The sequence below is a fragment of the Barbus barbus genome (genome assembly GCF_936440315.1).
Source record: "Barbus barbus genome assembly, chromosome: 6".
NCBI classification, from domain to species: Eukaryota; Metazoa; Chordata; class Actinopteri; order Cypriniformes; family Cyprinidae; genus Barbus; species Barbus barbus.
In genome coordinates this window covers 18,721,654-18,743,676 of record NC_136734.1, presented here as the reverse complement: position 1 = coordinate 18,743,676, position 22,023 = coordinate 18,721,654, and the positions used below count along the sequence as shown (strand labels likewise).

At 38.7% G+C, this 22,023-nt stretch overlaps 1 protein-coding gene across 1 annotated transcript in view; it reads left to right on the top strand.

The window, feature by feature from the left end:
* The first annotated feature begins 223 nt into the window (after positions 1–223).
* The window catches only part of notch1b (notch receptor 1b), a 49,094-nt gene continuing 27,294 nt past the window's right edge, over positions 224–22,023 (top strand). The window contains exons 1-8 of the mRNA XM_079419768.1: positions 224–565; positions 2,120–2,192; positions 17,281–17,543; positions 17,652–17,990; positions 20,458–20,580; positions 20,748–20,981; positions 21,362–21,517; positions 21,660–21,845. Of these exons, the coding sequence (XP_079275894.1) occupies positions 508–565; positions 2,120–2,192; positions 17,281–17,543; positions 17,652–17,990; positions 20,458–20,580; positions 20,748–20,981; positions 21,362–21,517; positions 21,660–21,845 (1,432 nt within the window). The 5' untranslated portion in view covers positions 224–507. The remainder of the gene's footprint in view (positions 566–2,119; positions 2,193–17,280; positions 17,544–17,651; positions 17,991–20,457; positions 20,581–20,747; positions 20,982–21,361; positions 21,518–21,659; positions 21,846–22,023) is intronic.

Here is a 22,023-nt window from a genome sequence, read left to right as displayed (position 1 = left end):
TTCAGTTTTGATCCAACTACAAAATAACAATTCACTTAAGAGAGAAATTGACTAAACGTAAAATTTCTGTGGAACTAGTTACTAAATAATAATTAGTCTAGTTGAAGCAGCTTGATTTTTTTTATTTAAACAGCATCGAGTAATCTGGTTCTGAGATTTTCCCGTTTACATGTTTTGAAATCCCCAACCGAGTTTAAAGGGAGGGCGTGTTTTTCCCACTGCCATTTCAGAAAGTTTGTCAAGTAAATGAATAGCCAGGCTACAGCTCGTGAAGTGGCGGAAGGAGCCTCTGGATGAGAGCAGGAGAATGAAGCCTTGAATACATGATCTCTCTCATTCACTCAGCTCAGACTGCACGAGCAGCACCGGAGGTCGCGAGCACAAGCCACAAGTGTAGTTTTTGGATCTATCTTTTATACTTTCGTGATTCATTTCCTTTTCTTGAACAGACCAATGTTGGATATATGTTAAGCCTGCGTGGAATCCCACAACTATCCATAAGAAGGAATGCATCTTTTCCTCGTTAAACTAATTCTTCTGATATCACTCTTAACTTTGACGCAAGGTACGTTTCATTGATGCTTTCTTCATTAGCCGCAAGTCGCAATTTCTACTCTAACATTAGGCTATGATTACCATGATTTCTAAAAAATAGACTACGTTTATTAGGCTACTGACATTTAGTGTAAAATTAAAGACCTTGTCCGAGAAGAAGTCACTTGTTGCGCACTGATGTCAGTACACAGCCTATTCAAATGGCAGACAGAGCAGACATGATCAATCGTTTGATATTCTGTACCTTTTTTTACTTGTAACGCTATCACGAAGTATCTATCAATACTTATATGTTCGACTAACACTGCTAATTTGACGCTAGGTTTACTCTAACGCAAAATATACACATACAACGTTTTAGTAGGCTACATTAAATGTTACGTTCGCACGTCGCTCGTAATGATACAGATTTGAACACAACCAAGTGTTTTAGGATCAGTTAACGTTAGACCACATGGTGGCTTCGATACTAGCCTACAGTTCATACTGTGCAATAGTGGCAAGTAGCCTATTGCTCTAGCGCAGTTCGACTGAAGTTTCAACACTTTTGCAGTTAGATGCTACCCAACTACATTATGGCAAGCCGTTTGTATTGCTTGCAACTATCTATTTTTATGTTAATGTTTACAAAGCGTTTATCCAATTAGGTAGTGTCTATTGTAATTTCTTTAGTTACTACTGATAGGTAACAGTGTCTCACAAGTAGGACACCCTATTCATTACATATTAGCCTAATACTTATTCGGTTGCTTTTAGTCAATTACCAAATAGTGACAAGTAAGATTTCATTTTTACTCACAACTATTCACTTCTAACTAGTATGCATTCCCACTGTTTCTGGTAGCTACATATTTTATTCCAGTATCGATTCAAGTAGCAGTATATATTTTGAAGTTTCCCTTGTACTAATCAAATCTATTTATTAGAATTAGTATATTACAGTTATTTCTAGTGTTTTTTTTTTTTTTTAAATCTTCATAGTACGTCCTGATTAGGCATTGTATGTGACACATAAAAAAAAGCTATTTAACTAATAAGATAAGAAATAGTTATAGTGGCCAATTACATAGACCTTCACTATAGGAAGATATACTAGCATATAATGGATAGGTATTAGTGAAAAAATATACTAGTCACTTTGGATTGCTTACTTGTAATTAAATACAAGTACTAGTATAGACAATAAGTAAAAGTAACGGATTAACAGATATTAATTGGTTTTAAAGAATAAATGTTAAAACAGCTTGCCATAAGACATTCCCCAGAACAGCTGCAGAATGAAGAATGCTCACAGGAGTGTGCTGTCAATCCCTCTGTCCACAAACATCACTTTAAGGTGTTAGGAGTCACACTTTCTTTCTGGTTTTTGCCCAGTATCTTACCAACTTTTCCATAGTTTGGAACCAAATTGAAAATTTAAGAATGTGTATTAAATATTATTATTAATATTTAAAAAGTAAGGATGATAGCACCTTTGGCAGTATATATTAGTTTTGAGATGGGAATGCGATCGACTTTATGTTATGCTCATTATAAATTTATAACGCCGTTTCTATTTTTCTAGGCCTGGAATGCTCAGAAAAATGCCAAAATGGTGGTACATGTGAACCTACTGCAGACGGGAGGGGAGAATGCAAGTAAGTAATTGAAATCAATTACATAAAATTGCAGTTTCTGAACCATATCAATATCCTGGAGGAATTTAATATATTGTTTCAGAATTGCACACATCACTGATATGAAATTTCATTGTGATCCGGTTCCAAAAGTTTCACATTTTCAGAAAAAAACTGTTGTATACCAGAACACTATCGATCAATTTGAATCTCAACTTTGCAAACAAAAGCAAAGTGGGCTTCTATCCTTGAAGAACATGGCCTCAGCTAATGAACAGCAAACACAACCTCTGATGAAGAGGGTCTAGGGCATCACCCCCCTCCGGCTGGTCGTGAGTACGGGCCACTTCTCTAGCCCAAGTCTCGGAGACACCCGGAGCCCTAAATCTTATTTAGCTTTTCTTTTATGGAACGACAGCTGGGGTTTGCCAGAAGCTCGGCGACCATTGTTCTCCAGTCTAGATTAATTCTGTGTGACTAATCTGTTTGAGGCTTCCCAGAATGCCTGAGGCCCCCCCTTGCGCACCCTGCCCCTGCTCGGGTGTTTTGTCCTATTTTGAATGCCCATTCACTCTCTGTGATTTACATTAGAAGGACAGATGGCAGTAGAGTGTAATTGGACTGGATGTTTTCATAATTGGTAGCATTGCACCATTGGAAAATCAAGAGCAAACAGGTTGCCTCAGCTCGCATACCATCACATAACTTTTTTGTGCTTGAACACGACGGTTGACTGCTTCTTTGCTCTAATTGTGTTGGTCGATTTTCTAATAGGGTTAACTCTATTTGGCCCTCTGTTCTTTTTACTTCAGCAGTGATGTGAATGCAGGATTGGGTTGCAAGCATTTGGCCAAGGTTGCATTGTCTTTCTCTGGCTATCAATGAGTTTATCAGGGTGGCTATGGAGGAGCACACTGGCAGAGCTCATTTGAAACTTTGTTTTTGGCTTCCCTCAGTGGACTGCGAGCACATGGAGCCACGCTGGCGGTGGGCCACATCTTAATTCTGTCTGGCAGCCTCCCTGCCTCAGTCGGGCCACAAAGCCACCATTGTGCCCTATCATACTCAGACTCCTCTAATTAAACATGGAGATACAAACGAAGGCCGCTCTCCCGCTCAGGATGGCACATTACTATGTCTAGTACCTTTTATCTATTGCTCAAATGCAACTGGTGGACAAACAAATGCAGACTGGTGGTCCTGCAACATGTCTGACAAACTTTGGCAAAAAGTGAGTTCATAGGTCAGTTTTGGCTACGCTGTCCCTCTAATCAAATGGATCCATTGTGAATGCCCTCAAATGCTCAAATGTGACACATTTTGACCTTTTAGTTCACCGCACTGTAAATTCTGAAAATGTGCAGTTGTTCTCTTAAAGAGGTAGTTCTTCCAAATATTTTTGTTCTGTCATTATTTATTCCCCCTCATGTTGTTCCAAAGCTGTATGACTTTTTTTCTTGTTCTGTGTACCACAAAAGAAGATATTTTAAAAAATTTGTTTGTGCATAAATGAAAGTCAGTGGGGTATGCACCCTTTTTGACTTTGATTAGAGTTGAAATATTCTTCAAAACATGTTCTTAAAAATGACTGAATGTAGGTTTATTAATAATTAATAATAGTATTATTAATGTTTAAATATGTATTACATAATATTTAACTAGTTAATTGTTGCATAAGAGACATTACCTGACAAAATATTGTTAACTGTGCATGGGCTCCTAAAACACATTTGTTTAAATTAAGAAACGTATTAAAAAGCAAGAAAATATGCAAAAAAAGTTTATTTAATTTTATTAAATTTTTTTTTAAATCTGAACCCTAAAATGACTTCTGTTGGTTTAATTTAGTCAGTTTTTTTCTTGATTAAAATAAGTATAAAAATACATTATATTCATTGACAACACACTGTGTAGTAATTTGATGTGCCACATGAAGAGTAAATCTATATAGAAACATAAAATGTAACTGCAGGTATCATTTTAAATCAGGTGTTGTTCAGCAAGTCTTATATTGTTTTGGGAAGATGTGTTGGTTCTACTTGACATTCCATGCCAGGAATACCAAACACTCATATCTGGCTCTCTGACAGGCTCGTAAAGGAGTGAGTGAGTCGTTATCTTTGATGCTTTGGCAAGGCCAGAAGACCAACTGCAGTAATACAAACTACTAAAAATACACCAGCTTCCACATCTGAATTCCTTGTATGTATGAGGGACGGCAGATTTGAATCAAAAGGATTAGTGTTCGACAAGGAGATGAGAGATGCAAGACTGGAGGGAGATGAGGAGAAGTTCACAAACTTTAGACCTTCCGACTATGTCTTTGATGGGCGGCTGTTAATGTAATGTGCAAAAAGAGCTCAGTGTCTTCCGATTGGGTCCCAATAGAGTCATAAAGATTTGAATACAGAGCTGAAAAACTGATGTCGGTTGGATAAACCTTGTTTTAATTCACCACTAACATGCATCCATCTAATAATTCATCTCATACTTAGAGCTTAGTTACATAATTGCAGTTTAGCTCAAGTGTTTGTGGGTTGGAGTTATAACATCTTGTCCCTCGCCTTGAAAAATATGGACTATAGAAGTCAAATGTTGCCTAGCATGGACAATGTTTCTGACATCCTCATTTGTAACTCTATTTTTCAACAAGACTTTTCAAAACTTGCTGTAGCATTTTGCCAACATATCTTCATTATTTTCTATTCGGTTACTAAATGTTTCTAAATGGTTACTAAGTTGTTCTAGGTGGCTATTTATTTGATAGGGCTGTGTATTGGCAAGAATCTGGCGATACAATACGTATCACGATACAGGGGTTGCGATACGATATATTGCGATATATTAAGCAAGGCGATATATTGGGATATTTCTTATTTTAGGAATAGGATATATTTTTTAGGAAAGCTGTCATTAAGAGCACACCACCATATGCAAACCTTAGCAATACATAAATAAATAAATCAATAAAAAATAATAAATTGTTTAACCATAACACACTGGGATCTGCATTTGCAATAATCAGTCCGTGTAACATTCAACGTTATTGAACCGCTTTTTGTGCAGTGTGAGTCAAGGGGGAAAGATTAAAGTGCTTGCAGGATTCTTTAGTTAAATGTATATAATGTATTTTATAAAAAGATCATATATATTTTTAAACCCTTCTTTAAAGGTTCACAGTTAAAGTTTACAGTTGTAATATACAATGTCATAACATTTTGATCTGAACAAAAAATTACATCTGCTTAGTGTCAATGAAAAATAGAAAAAGTGCTTGCAGGATTCCTAAAGAAAACAATAAAATAAATACAGATGTTGAATATTCTCAGAACCTTTCAACTTGGATTTAACAGGTTTTTCAGTTTGTATTTATGTTCCGCGTGGAATCGCAGAGACCACAACGCGAGCACCACCCCAAATGCACAAAACGCCCCTGAATTACGAGAGAAAGCTGCAGCGTGCAAAGGCTCTGGATGTGGCAAGCAGCAGAACCGAGGTGGCGCTCGCTCTGCGGTCCCAGGGCGGATGTTACCACAAAAGCCCAAATGACGCCACACTTCTGTCACACTTCTCAGGAAGCAAGGAAGCACGGAACGAGGAGACGAGGAATTCACAGACAAGAGTCTTTAATAATCCAACAGGGAGCGTAGGAGACACAGGAAACACAAGGAATGAGTTTCAAGAACCAGCAAACACTAACTGAATGGTCAAGACCTTAAATAGACAATTAGGGAGAAAGACGAGACACACCTGGAATCAAATCAACATGCAACGTGAGGGAGAAACTGGGTCACAGGGAATACATGGGGAGCAAAAACACAACAAAACCAGTCCCTAATCCTGACAATTTCAGCTTTGTACACCGAAACGGGAACTGGAACAATTATATCATCCTCCATCACTGGCAGTGAACTATCTAGCGGTCGGGATATGAACTCAAAACGAAACAACTGCTATGAGCCTGCATGATTTTTTTTTTAAATATCGATATTCCATTTTTGAGAATTGATACAGTATCACTAAACAGAATATTGCGAAACTCACGTGTATCGATATTTTCTTACATCCCTATTATTTGATCATAGATACACTAAAAACAGTAACGTTGTAAAATATTACAACAATATAAATAAACTGTTTCCTCTTATTATTAATGTTCAAAACAGTTGCTGCTTAAATTATTGTTATTAGCTATAGATAAAACAGTTGCTTCTTAATATTTTTGTGGAAACAATACATTCTTTAATATATAAAAGTTCAAAAGAACAGCATTTATTTGAAATAAAAATCTTTTGTAGCATCATAAATGTCTTTACTATCACTAATCATACTTGCTGGATGAAAGTATTGATATATATTTTAAAAACTTGTTATTGACATAAGAGTTTGAATAATCTCTTATATATTTAAAGTCAGTTTATGCAGGATACATTTTACTGTAATTTGCATTTGTATTAGTACATTATGTATATTTATGATCCCTAGTTTGTAAATGTGAGCCAAAATGGTTGTAATTCACACCCTGGGGCATGTGTGGTGTGTCTAAAGCAGTAATCCAGAATGACCACTTGATTGTGTGGGACAGTTTCAATAAACGCTCTGTATGCTTTCTAGAGCTGAGTTCCTTACTGTATTTTGATACAGGAAATGGGCACCAGTGCCAAAGGAAGAGAAGTTGTAGTCCCTTATCATATCACCACAGATGACCAATGCTGAGTGTCCCATTCTTGGCATCTTTATGGCACAGCTTAATGTCTCGATTGAGCAAAGTGACTTGTGTTGGCGAGTTGAAATCTGATTCTGCCCTATTTCTATCAGGAATTCAGCAAACTTTGATTGTACATTCTGTTATTGCCAGATTGTGTTCTGTATGTACAGCTGGGCAAGTACAAAAAAGCAGCAAAACACACCAGGCGTGTGTTGTTTTTGTTTGATGCTTTTGACCTAAACCATCTGCCTGTGGAACACAGCATTACAAGTGATCAGTACCAAGGTAAATAATTCACTGTGTACAATGGGTGCTACTTACAGCATAATACACGCTAATGCCTGTGGTTTTTCTATTCATCCCTGGCAGTGGCAGATGTTTAAAAGTTTCCTCTCACTTTGTCACACTGTCAGAGGGGTTGACAAAGATATTTTAATAAATAAATCCTTTTCCTGTTAAGTGCCCGGCATCATTCCGCTAAAAAAAATGACTACTTAGTGTCGCGAAGGACATCTCAATTAACCTTCTCCCTAGCCTCGTAAAACCAACAGGAGCAACACTCATTAGAAAAGTATTGGGTCCGTTAATGGCTGCTCCTTGTCCCTCAAGGGAACTGTCATTCCCATAGGGTCCCTCAGTACTAGGGACAAATAAACACAGGCGTAATAAACACTAACAGATGTGGGCCTGGAGAATCAGGTCTCCGCTGGTGATTACAGAGAGAGTGCGAAGAGCCCGGGGCCTTTGTTTCATAAAGAACAGACAAGACTCAAAGACTCCTCATAGTTAAACTCCCCACTACAGGAAATTAGGGTTTAAAAGAGAGTAGATTTTGCATCATTGTCACACTGCCCAAGGGGACAAAACAGGCCAGTGGTGCAACTACCTTCTTAACAAAACCTAACAACTATCTTACAGGTAGCCTCATCACACAAACAACTAATGCTAGTTAATTGCCTTTAGGAATGTTCTGGGCAATTTATTAACTAAGTTCTATTAAATGCATTCAAGACATAATGCCGACAACCAAAGTAAGTAATTTTAGCTTGTCAAATTTACAACAAAATCACAATTAGTATGGTACTTACAATACAAGTAAACAGGGGGCTAAATATTACAGTAAACTTAATATTAAATAATAGTTTAAAAATAAAACAGTAAACGTGGTTTAAAATATAGTTTAAAATATAATTGTTTAAATAATGTACTGGTTCTAATAGGACACAAAAGAACTATAAATGTATCATAAAAAGGGTCCATACAGCTTGTGTTGTCTTCTGAAGTTATATGATAGCTTTGCGTTCGAAACAGACCGAAATTTAAATTGTTACCGATAATCTTCCCCTCCAGTGAGCTGTTAACTTGAGAAGCTTTGCAACCGGATCAGTCTGATTTATGAAAGAATCATTCAGGCCAGTTTTGTGAACTAGATCATGGCTATGAGCTAGGACAGACGTTAGGATTTTCTGTGAATAACATATGTGTTACGGAGCTCCAAGGAGGAAGATGAGATCAGGCAAAGATAATCCAAAATAACAGTCTTTAATAACGGTCTACTCAAAAACGTGCAACATAGACAATAACTGACAACTGAAATGAGGAAAACTTAGGACTTATAAACCCAGGGGCTAATGGGATAATTAATGAAACAACAGGTGGTGACGATGAACTTAACAAGACACAGGCAAAAACTAGGTCAAAAACAGAAACTCACAGACATGTGACATATCGCCTCCTCCCGGGAAGGCGTGTCCTCACGCTGTAAAGAGTTCAAACTGAGGAGGGAGGGTGGGGGCTCTGGAGGAGGGAGTGGAGCAGGAGAGAGGGCAGACCAAACACAGAACAAAAAAGTCCATGGGGGAGTGGAAGGTGGAAGGAGCCAAGGGGAAGCCAGGAGCAGGAGGAGCCATGTGTTGAGCCAGAGACCAACCAGGACGAGGCCCCAGGGCGGAGTCGAAGGCGGGAGGAGCCAAGGTGGGAATGATGCCTTGACAGTCGTGGACACCCTGGGGACGACCGACGGAGATGCAGCCCTCGTAGATGGAGACCCAGATGGAGCCGAAGAGCCGATGAGTCCACGCTCAGCCGATGGTCCTGGAGACCGAGGAGGAGCCGCGGCGACAAGCATCCGAGGAGGAACCGGAAATCCAGAGGTCAGAGGCTGAGCCGGTGGGACCGAGGACAAAGGCGGAGTCGGAGGGAAGGAGGAGCCAGCCGAAGCCATAGATGCAGACAGGTCGACAACTGACCAAGGTGGAGCCGGATGGACGAGGGAGCCCGGAGAAGCCGTATGGCCGATGGCTTCCGGTGGAGCCGAGGGAGGGAGGAGCCAAGGTGGAGCCGAAGTGTCGAAGGACCGAGGTGGAGCAGGGGGCGCTGAGGTCTGAGGCAGAGACAGGGGATCCTCTGTGTAGGATTGAGCTGATGGTCCGAAGACACTCTGCATATCCAGTTGACCAGTAGGAGGTGCAGAGGGGTTGAAGGACATTAGCGATGGTGGGGCTGAAGGACTGGCTGAGTAAGGAGGCGGGAGAGGAAGGCTGGGCGGGGATTCAGGAAATACAGGAGATTCAGGGCAGGACGGGACCAGCGGAGACACAGGAGTATTGGGAAGAACAGGGAGTTTAGGGTTCACCTCTCCAAAAAAGTCAATCAGGACCTCCGAAAAAATGTCCTTTAGTTCCTCATAATATCCACCAGAGGCCAGTTCGTACTCACTCATAGCGGTAGGAGTGTGGGCGGGGCAATCCTCCATATCCCCGAACTCCACTAAAACTCCCTCAGTGCTCAGCGGTGTAGCCGGCTCACACACCTGGTCAGACCATTGCGGGGTAGTAGGCTTCAGGGCGATGGTAACTTCCGACCTTGTCCTCAGTCCAAGTTCCTCCATCGTGGCGCGCCAAACTCCTCGGTCTGTGGTGGGCTCGTGCGACACCTCCGTCGCATCTTTTGCTGGTGGTAGGCTGGTCTCTGGTAGTTGTGGAGTGGGTCTGGTGGTGAAATCATCATCCACAGGGCCGACGGTGAACATCGAGTCGTTGTGTACCAGCACCCACTCCACAAAGGCGGCGAAATCCTCTTTAGGACCGCCCGCTGGAACGCGTGCCTTTGACCGCTCAGGCTGATGTAATAAAAAACACAGAGCGAGCGGCCCGGATAGTGAGTGAGGCACGCGAGCTGAATGAGGTCCAGGGTATGAGCTTTCAGCGAGCGATCTCCCTGCTCCAGGCAGAGAAATTTTACGGGGGAAAGGTCCATGGAAAAGTTTAAACAAAACAAAAAGGGGAAAAACGCCACTCAAACAGTTTAGGCCAGTTATTCTGTTACGGAGCTCCAAGGAGGAAGATGAGATCAGGCAAAGATAATCCAAAATAACAGTCTTTAATAACAGTCTACTCAAAAACGTGTAACATAGACAATAACTGGCAACTGAAATGAGGAAGACTCAGGACTTATAAACCCAGGGGCTAATGGGATAATTAATGAAACAACAGGTGGTGACGATCAACTTAACAAGACACAGGCAAAAACTAGGTCAAAAACAGAAACTCACAGACGTGACAGTATGTAATTTTTATAAAATTGTGTAAAAATTGTATCAATTAAATTACCATCACTTTTGATCAATTTAATGTGTCCTTGCTGGATAAAAGTATAGATTTGTTTAAAAAAATGGCTCATAAGATGTATTTATTTGATCAAAGATACAGTAAAAAATATTGTAAAACAGTACTGTAAAATATTACTGTTAATTTAAGAAGCTCTGTAACCGGATCAGTCTGATTTACGAAATAATCATTCAGGACAGTTTTTTTAACTGAATCATGGCTATTTGCATGGCTCTAACTTAGGGCAGACTTTTGAGAATAATGTGTGTAATAACGAGTGTAACAAAAACACTAGCTTAATTTCTAGTTGCCTTACAGTAACTGTGATATTTGCTTTTTGTAAGAAAGAAAGAAGGAAAAAATAGATCTGTGCTAATTACCATTATGACAAACACAAACCCTGTTGAAATAAAATATCCTTTATTAACACTTATAGTATGATGTCCAAACATCACAATGCTGTTTTGGACATTCATTCATTGTCTTTACAGCCACTATTTACAGTACTCTGTATTCAGTCCTGTAGTTCAGCCATGAAAGGGCTTCTAAGTTATACTTTAACTTTTTGTTGTGAGAGACAACCCCCTTCACTTTGTGACCTTTCAATGGCAGATGGCAGATTGGAGCGCAGTGGGTGGAAACCCCCTGTGTTTCATCTGGCTGAGGGTCAGGTGTCAACAAAACATCTGCTCTGGCCTGGGCCAGCATTGTAGCGCTAGTAAAATCATGTTGTCATGGGCTACTGGTGGCCACAGAATGAATGCCATCACTTTTTAGAGGACAAAGGTATTTCTGAGAGGATGGTGAAGGTAGAATAACAGTATGGGGTCATTCTCTGGTCACAGAAACAAACACGAACTAGGTCTGTTTACAGAACCTGAGATTTATTTTTATGGGCCTTTTCTGAGTTAAGGATGGAGATTCGTAAATGGAGATTGTTTATACTTGTTTATACTTTTTTTTCAATTAAAAACCTCATTGCTTTTGTTCTCTTTAAAGTATTTTTTATCTTAGTAGGCTACCCTTTTTGTAGCCTAATGCCACTTTAAGTAGCTTGATTGCTAACGTGACAAGCATTTGCCAAGTTAAAGAGCAAACTGGCAGGGTTTCCAGAGGTCCTCAGTGTACTCACCGTAATTCCCTAATGTGTGCTTTACTAAGGCTGACTAAGTGCCCTATGTATTTACCCCCTCAAGAAGTGAGACTGTTTGCCAGGACGAGAAGGTCTAGTAGACTTTCAAAGGTGGTGTGATTTTCCACAGGGTGCTGTTAAGTGCGGCTGCCAGACCTCTCCATTGAGGAGTGCTGTCAGGGATGGGGACACAGAATGGGGTGAATTTTTTTATGTAAATGGTTACATTCCAGCAAGGCCATGGACTCCTCCCCTCAGGCAATGCAAAAATCCTGTAAACCAGGTTCATATTCTTTGTCTCAGAAAGCTTGTGAGTCAAAGGTCCATCCATCATGGAATCCTACTAGACATGTTTTGGGAAATTAAACTGAATAACAACAAAATAATTTGGGCTTTTAGTGAGCTAGTCTTGTCAGACTGCTTTGTACTTTTGAAAGTGTTTGTAAAATTTTCTTAATTCAAGCATAATATAGGGAATGGGCTAGATAGATGCTAAATAAGTGGTAGTTTAATTTTAGCAATGTTGTTTATGTCTCATTGGCCTTCACAAAAACATTGTTTATGTAAAATATTATATATATTATATATTTTACAGACACTACAGTTCTGTTATGAACTTTTGAACTGTGGTGTATATATTTTATATTATATAAAAATATTCTAATCTAAATAGTAGAATGCAAATAGATATCGACACAGGCCATTAAAGAGCCTTTAAAGCTTTGTAACTTTTAAAAGCAGGACAGGGAGTTGTTCTCAGCCAAGTGCTGAGGTGTATGGTTCAAAAATGACCTCATCATCCAGATATACAAGGAACTGAAGATGAAGATGAGAGGAGAAGGCGGGAGACAGTAAAAGGCAAACGTGGAGGAGTGTGACTACAGCTCTAGCCCAGCCAATAGGAAGGAAGTGAAGAGGAGGCTGGAAGATTAAAAAGGGAGGCCATGATGAAAACAAGAGGGATAGAGAGGTGACCGAGGGATGGGATGGAAGGGAGGGGAAAGAAGAGGAGGTTTAACAGCTGAATGCACACTCAGAGGGGTTAGAGGCACCCAGACTGCGGTCAGCTCTGCTCTGAATGGCGGCAGGAACAATGGCCTTCTCATGGAGCCTGTCTGCTCTGTTCTGTGGTGGGCAAACCATTCAACTGCCTGCTGCCTTGGCCCTCGTATTCTCTTTGGGAAAGTGTGAGGGGAGTTTATGAGTAGGGAGTCGGGTGCACTGTAACCAGCAGCTGCCGCTCCCTCATTAGCATGCGCACCTGCTCCCTGAGGCCTTTCTGGAAGGCCGACACAGGCCCTCATAACTGCACACAGTGATGTGTTGTCTGACTTGGAGAAAAATAACAATATCATGAGAAAACTATTAAGATATGTCAATATAAGTTCATTCTGCTGTTCCTGGTTGTTTGGTACCTGCTGCTCTGCATTTCCTTCTGAAAGAAGTTAGAAATAATAAAATTTATAAATAAAAGAAGTTAGAAAGTTTATTTTAACAATGTCCCTGCCCATTTTGCAAAGAGTCTGTATTGGAAGGATGGGGAAGTCAAACGTAATCAGATTCCAAAAATTAAGTACTTGTTAATGGATTACATTACATTTGAAAATGCTTCTAATTATATTACAGTTACTTTTTTATAGATTACATGGTTACACCTATCAAGATTTTGAGTAAATATTTCAATAATTTAACAACACATTTGCATTTTACACGTTTACGGTAATCTGATATCAGTTAATGGTCACGCTGACATGCAGGTCAAACAAGTAAAGTATTTCTGTTTATAATGTTCAAGTATTGTTTTTATTTTAAAAGTATTTATTTTTTAATTTTACATTTTTATGTTTTTTTTCTTCTTGCATTTGCTTTTCATTAACTCACAAACCCCAAACTACAGTTTTTTTATTTTTTGATAGTCTCTTTAATTTAGATGTACATCACAATACGGAAGAAAGGATTTGTTGCTACTTACATTTCAGCGCAACTTTAAAGGCATAGCAGCAAAAAACAGACTATTTAATAATACTCAGGGTCAGGTGGAAATATAAACAAATGCAATTTGCTGGTGTAAAACAATTAATAAATGGACCCCAGTGAAGAGAATTAAACAATAAAAATGTACGCTATGACCCTTTAAATAGAAATGGATTTGAATTAGGGATGTTCATTTCGGTTATTTCTTCTAACCGACAGCCGATGCTCGTTAACCGATTATTAACTGTTAACCGACAAGATTATTTTAAAATAGAATTGAATTAAATTAGAAAGGATAAGTGTCTGTGACCTGTTAAAAATAGGCCATTAAAACATTAATTTTACATTCGTAAAAAGCAGCAAACAAGAATAGGGAAGTGAAGTGAAAGGGGAAGTGGTGTGTGGCCAAGTATGGTGACCCATACTCAGAATTTGTGCTCTGCATTTAACCCATTCAAGTGTACACACAGTAGTGAACATACACCCGGAGCAGAATATATAGGCTATATATAAAACTAATAAATAGGCCTATACGAGAAATATATCTTTACTTAAATAATAAGTAGCCTAGTGTGCAACAAATAGCCTATAGCTTTTTTGTGTTGTGAATTGTACCTTTTACAAATCCGATTATCTTTCACTAAAAGGAGTAGTTGCTTCCACTGTTAGAAGGATTGCACTGGCGCAGACAATTAAGCTTTGCTAATAATGCAGCTTGTTCATTATCATAATAAAATACAGTCAGTCAAACATATGGAAAAACACTGCTCAGTTTAAATATGTAGTAAAATCTGTGCCGTCAAGCACCGTACCTCTGTGATGTTATACGAAACATTTTGTTTTACGTGGATATTGGAATGGCAGTGAAGTAGCTACATAATAAATAATATTTTGGCATTCAAATAGGCCTACATTGCGAATATGGAAATATTTTATTTTGTTGAATGAGAGACTCAACTGTGGTTTCAGTTTCATTTTAGCCTAAATTAATTCGTTTTGGCTTGTCGTTTATAGGCTATAGATCTTCTTATATTTTTAATTTTTGTTCGTTTCTAAATACTGTTAAATTGAAAGGATTTGTTGTGGAGTGAAGGGGAACTAAAATAGCCTAGCTATGTTTACAGTGTTTATTATAATGTTTGTAAACATGCCGCGTCGACATTAGGCCTATTTCTGAATGAAATAATAAAATGCGATATACGCAACTTATGTTTTTTTTTCTCTATTTTTTGTATACGTGTAGCATATTTTAACCATGCAGCAAACCTTTTAAAATATTTTGATAAATTAGGCCTACTGAAAAAAAATAAAATAAATGACTTTTTAAACCATTTAACTGATTGTAATAATCGGTCAAAATTCTATACGGTCGGTTAATGGTTAACCGGTTAAAATGAACATCCCTAATTTGAATTCACAAGTATTTCTGGCTGTTCCACAGCCTAGAAACCTTTTCTCTTCTGTGGAACTCTTTTACAACATCAAGACTGATGACACTTGTATAACTTTAGAGTTTGTTGTTGTGCTGGTGGTGCATAAGATGTTTGTGTTGTTTGTGTAATAATCACAAAAACCTAAACGAATCTCCAGAAATGTGCCAGAGTGGCCATAGGACAATGGGAGGAAAGGTAGCATTGTGGGCAACAGTGCAGTTCCCACCGTGCACTGAATGGTTTTGTCGTGCCTGGTTCTCAGTCCCCTGTGTTTTCTTTTCTTGGTTGAAGTTATTGGCCATCCTAATCCTGGGAGAGACACAGTAAAAACATCCAACCCACCGAGGGGGGCCCTGTTTGGATCAGAGAACAGTGCACTGGGAATGTGTTGAGATATTCCGGCTGCCCCCCGAGTCCAAAAACATGGCTTTGGTATTCCAGAGGCTCTGGATGGCTTTAGCTTTTTGCAAAAGGTTATTTCAGCATAGTCATGTCGAGGGAGGGCCCCTTTTGTGTCGCCGAGTAAAATCGGCAAAAGATTACTTTCAAGCCAGCCCAGGAAAAACCTGTTATGAAGTCTGTACGGCTCTTTACAAAGTTTTTGCTGTGCCGTCTCTGTATTCCCAAGGTCCTGATTGATGCTGCGGAGACTGTACTGTAGAAGAATAGCAGGCATTGAGGTGGAGGAAGACAGCTTTGAAGTCCTGATAATGTTAGGCCTGGGTTCAAAGACCCTTGTTTAGACACTGCCTTGTCTTTGGAGTGAATGAATTCAGATTCATTCAGAAAGGCTGAGGTGCTCATTTTTTCTCCTAAGAGCCGCTGATGGATGGCTGACTTTCACAAATCCGGTTGAAACAGGATTACACCTGTGAAGCACAACCTCAATCTGTGAGAAAACCTTAAACATTCAAAAAAGCATCTGTAACACTTTAGCATAGGGACCAATTCTCACTATTAACTAGTTGCTTATTAGCATGCCTATTATTAACATATTGGCTGTTTATTAGTACTAATAAAACACATGTGACCATATTCTACATCCCTAATCCTACACAATACCTAAATTTAACAACTACCTTACTAACTATTAATGAACAGCAAATTAGAAGTTTACTGAGACAAAAGTCATAGTTATTGGTATTTTAATTGTGAGAATTGGACCTTAAAATAAAGTGTGATCTTTTTACATTTTGTATTTCTTACACTTTTGGCTTTGCTGTGTATGTCTGGATTTCTCAGGCATACATTATATGTTAGTATGCATGATATTAAAATTCTGGCCAATACAGATAAGGTGATAATTATTTTCATTTTATGTCTGATAATGATAACTGATAAATTGGCAATATTAAAATTACATACTAGTTTATATAAGTAATTTAAAAATAAAATGCTAAAAACTAACATCAATCATTGCAGAAATAGTGCAGACTCAGAGCCAGCAAAGTTATACGTATATCCCATAAATATATATACATTAATATAGACAACTGTAATAGATAACTGATATGTTACCTATGTTACATATTCGTAATTATATGATGGTTCAGTTGTGGACAAAGTAATTTTGCTATAGTTGTAAAAGTATAAAGCCAGTGAGGCCAGAACCCATTTTTGCATTCCAGTGTGCTGCTGTTCCATTGTTCTTCTATGTAAACATGCTCTATATTGACATGTTTGACTGTTAAATTTGTGACAGTGACTCGCTCGTGACAGCTAAGTTAACACAGTGCTCAAGGTAAAATAAGTTCAACTTTTAAAATGTGTCCCTAGACATTGTTTTTCCATTCCATTGCCCTCCGTCTCGAGATCTCAAACGTGTTCAGTGTTAAAAGCTGTTTTGTGTAATAGTTTTGGTGTTAAAATGCTTACTCCTATACCAGATTTTTATGCAACTGTTAACAAGCTGTTTGTAGGCTGATTTCGACAAAAAAAAGAAAAGACTTAAAGTCCTTGCACACTGACTAAATTTCGTATACGTTTTCTTCGGGTTTCTTTCGTATTCGTCATCCTTTCCTAACAAAATGCTTGCTACGGATGCAAAAACGCACAAAATTGAACCTGATCCAAATTTGTTTATGACAAAAACTTAATTAACATTACAGTCCAGTTACCTCGATTTATACTGACATTTTATCCAGTGCTAGACTAATGCCATTGAAAGTGGCTTTATGACTATGAAGTTTAAATCATATACTGAGTGCAGTATATACAGTACTAATTCTCCCTGTGCTTGCTTTCCACTCTACAGGTGTCCTGAGCCATTTGCCGGCACAGCGTGCCAGTTCCGCAACCCTTGCTTCCAGTCCCCGTGCAGAAATGGCGGCGTGTGCCGTTTGATTACTTCTGTCAATAAGGTGGACTTTGTGTGCAACTGCAGCCTGGGCTACACGGACCGACTGTGTCTCACTCCCATCAATAACGTGTGCCTTAGCTTCCCGTGCCGAAATGGAGGCACGTGTGAACTCACCAGCATCCACAGTTACAAGTGTAAATGCCCACCAGGCTGGTCAGGTAAGACCACAATCCAGTTAAAAACTATGTATATGAGGAGTATGAGCTAACATCTCAAATCCAGACAGTGGTGAGCATATTCTGTTCGTAAACATTCTTTATCACTAGGTAAGAACTGCCATCAGGCTGATCCTTGTGCCTCAAATCCATGTGCCAATGGCGGTAAGTGTAGTCCCTTTGATTCCGACTACATCTGCCACTGCACACCCTTCTTCTCAGGCCAAACCTGCAAACAAGACATCAACGAGTGTGCCCAGAGTCCCTCTCCTTGCAAGAACGGTGGCGTGTGTGAGAATGAGGTGGGCACATATCGCTGCAACTGCCCTGCAGAGTACACTGGGAGACATTGCGAGACCCTCTATCAGCCCTGTAACCCTTCACCATGCTACCACGGAGGCACCTGCGTACAGAAGGGAGAGACGAGCTATGAGTGCTCCTGTTTGCCAGGTAGGCATCCTTAACCTGTTTAACGTGCACAAGGACCCTGCTGTTAACATTAGTTACACTGAACTATGCTGACCTAAGTCTGTCTTGTATAAAATCCTGCATTTGATAAAAATGATTGCAAAATGAGGGTAAAATAGTTACAAAAATATCATTATTGCTCAGTCTTTTGATTATATTCATTTTTTCAATAGTACATGCTCTGAAATCATTTAATTCAAGATGTAAATTACAGTAACAATTTAGTTCCAAATTTGTTCTAAATGAACATAAATGTTTAAATATTTTTCTTTATTTAATATTTAAACATTTTCATATGTACAGTATATGCACCAACATAAAATGCTGGAAAAACTGTAATAAACCGTAATATGTATATAAAAGCAAGACACACACACACACACACATATATATATATATATATATATATATATATATGTGTATTAGGGGTGGGGGATCGATTCACTTTACTATCGCAACTCATTTTAAAACAATTTATATATATATAACACGTAGAACTAAGCACTAAAATATCTGGCAATATAATACAATTACAGAATTATACAGAAAATCACAAATACATAGTTTCATAGATTGATTGGTTGAAATGGACAGATTGAACTGATCTTTGGAAATGAATAAAACCTACCATATCTAAAACGGTTTGGATCGAGACAAAAAGTAGTCATGAATAACGTTCAAATCAACACAATATTCACAATGTTGGCATAATTTAGCCAGCTAAATCACCATGAATATGTGGATATTTGATATATTGCCTAGGTCTGAAGCTAATGTGATTATGTACTTTGCTGACTTGTTCTGACATATACCCTTTCCTGGCTTAAGAGCTGTTTAGCATGCTAACATTCAAAGACTTGTCTTAAATACCCCTCATGATTATGGGGTCTATGAATCTTTTTAATCATGAAGAGGGCTTTAACTGACATTAGTTCATTAAATGATGGATCGATGGCAGCCTCTTAACTTTGATCACTCAGAGGAAATCCACTCAGCTTATTTTGACTCACAAGTGTCCTGTTGACGACATCGGTTCCAGCAGTAAGACAAATGATATCGGCCTTCTATCCGGGTCAACACCGAATGTAGAGATTTCAGATGAGCTCAGTGAGTTTGTAATAACAATGCAGTATCAGTGTTTCCCACAACTTTGGAACATGGGATAGGCTACCTCTCCCAGAATGCCCTTCTCACAGCCTCATTTAAACCTGGCCTAGTCATAGTATCTGCGCTCCCACTGCAGCTCTGTCTGCATGTGTGTGTGTTAACAGGCTGGCAGGAAAATATTTGTGCTTATCATGAGGAAATGTCTGAACGACAACATCCTTATGCTGGTGTCCCTGGGTTAGAGTCGGTGTTAGGAGAATGAGAATGCGTGTGTGTGTGTGTGTGTGTGTGTGTTCGCCTCCCATCACTATTCTTTTGACCCAAGTGGATCTCATATCACGCCAGACAACATAACCTAAACCTCAGTATTGAGGAGGCATCACTAAAGTTATTTCTTTCTCTTGTATTCCGTGCAGTCATGGGCTTGGAAGGAAGAATTCATAGTACATGTTGTGATCAGTTATGAAATATACCATAACTGCACTTTTTGGTGTTAAATTGTAGGAAATTGTGGTTAGAGTCAGTTGAGTTGTTGTCGTTGGTGCCTCTAACAGAATCCTGGTACTTGCCAGTCTTCTCAGAAAAGGAAGACTGTTGACCGCAACAAAAGTAACGACTGTTTTCAAATTATTTTATCCCTCTGTTTATACTGGGAAATAAATGAATTTGCATGTTTATGTTAAAGGATCTGTGCTGTGCAATCGGATATAAATATTTACTTCTTTGTGAAGAAACATGAATTCTGTCAGCAAACAGTTGCTCAAATATTTAACTATGTCTAGAAAATTTGATATTATGGGTTATGTGCTGATTGTTTTTATTTCATTCTGCTCAAAAGATACAGGATATGTTTATGTTTTCTATTTCAGTATATTTAAAAATGTGCATTTTCAGATCATTACTCCAGTCTTCAGTGTCACATGATCCTTCAGAAATCATTCTATTATGCTCTTTTGGTGCTTTTATATTATCAGTGTTATCAACAGTTGTGCTGCTTAATGTTTTTGGGGACTGTGAGACATTTATTTCAGTATTCTTTAATAGATTCGTATAGAAAGTTCTAAGGAACTGCATTTATTTTAAATATAAATCTTTTGTGAAAATGTAAAAGTCTTTACTGTCACTTTTGATCAATTTAATATGTTCTTCCTGAACAAAAGTATTCATTTCTTAAAATAAATAAATAAAAATGACCCCAAACTTTTGAATAATATTGTATATACTTCAGTTTTTAGGAGTGTAACCTTGAACAGACAGTGTCTGAAATGGGTATGTGAACAATCTTGTCAGTTCTGACTCTTGAAAGTAGACTTTAAAAAAAAAAATTAATTGTTCTTTTCAGGCTTCAGTGGTCAGAACTGTGAAGAGAACATTGATGACTGTCCAGACCATCGTTGCCTTAATGGAGGAACCTGTGTGGATGGAGTGAACACCTATAACTGCCAGTGCAAGCCAGAGTGGACAGGTACCAACTACCTACTCAAACCCCACATTTCACTCACAGATACAAAGAGGTTTTTTTTGAATCAGTAAGACTAACTAGACTTCAGTAAGTAAAGTCTTTTTGGCATTTCATCTGTGTCTGGAAAATGAATGTGGTGAAATTAATGCCTATATATATTAATTCCTCAGGTCAGTTCTGTACCGAAGACGTCAACGAGTGTGATTTGATGCCCAATTCCTGCCAGAATGGTGGTACATGCTTAAATACACAGGGTGGATACAACTGTGTGTGTGTAAATGGCTGGACAGGGGACGACTGCAGCGAAAACATCGATGATTGCGCAGATGCAGCCTGCCACGCAGGAGCCACATGCCATGATCGGGTGGCCTCCTTCCTCTGTGAATGCCCTCATGGACGCACAGGTGTGCATCTTTTTTTTTTCTCTTATGAATCATATGCATCATGGTTTGAGGCACTCATTCTGTTATTTGAGCATTAGTTTTTTTTTTTGTGAGTTTTGAGCAAATCCACTGAAGAAAATTTTCTCAATTTTCTACTAGAGCAGAAAGTTGGGATGGCACATATTAATTTGCTTGTTCTTTTAATGTGCTAAAATGTATTCATTTTTAGAAGTACACTTGCACATAGATTATATAAAGTTAATAACTATGAACTAAGACATTTTTTGTTTTTATAGGGTCTATAAAATCTGCCGTACTGTTTAAAAAGGAGATGTTCACTAAGGTTTAATCTCATAAATTCCTGCACAATCTAATTCTCATTGTGTGTCTCTGTGTTTTAGGTTTGCTGTGTCACCTGGATGATGCTTGCATTAGTAACCCATGCCAGAAAGGCTCCAACTGTGACACCAATCCAGTCAACGGCAAGGCCATCTGTACCTGTCCTCTGGGTTACGTTGGCCCAGCCTGTGACCAAGACGTTGACGAATGTTCGCTGGGTAAGGAATGACTGCATTGAATTGTATACATGAACATTACTGATGGTGCTTGATAAGCACACTAGTCATGTTTTTAAATGTAGCTATTACAATAGAATATTTTAATTGTAAATGTTTAAAGGGTGTTTTTGTCCCCTTTTAGGTGCAAACCCTTGCGAACATGCTGGAAAGTGTATAAACACAAAAGGTTCCTTCCAGTGTAAATGTCTGCAGGGATATGTGGGAGCTCGATGTGAACTGGACATAAACGAATGCATGTCCAACCCATGCCAGAATGACGCTACCTGTTTGGATCAAATCGGAGGCTTCCATTGCATCTGTATGCCAGGTAACCAAAAGATCTGCAGCATTTGGTTTAAATGCTCTCTATATATTTCCCCCACACTGGTGATGTCATTACCTCACATGACCAACCTGTGATCCAATAAATTGCTTCTTTTGGTAGTAACACTGATGATACTGATGCTTGACTACATGCAGTTAATATATTTTGTTTATTGCACACA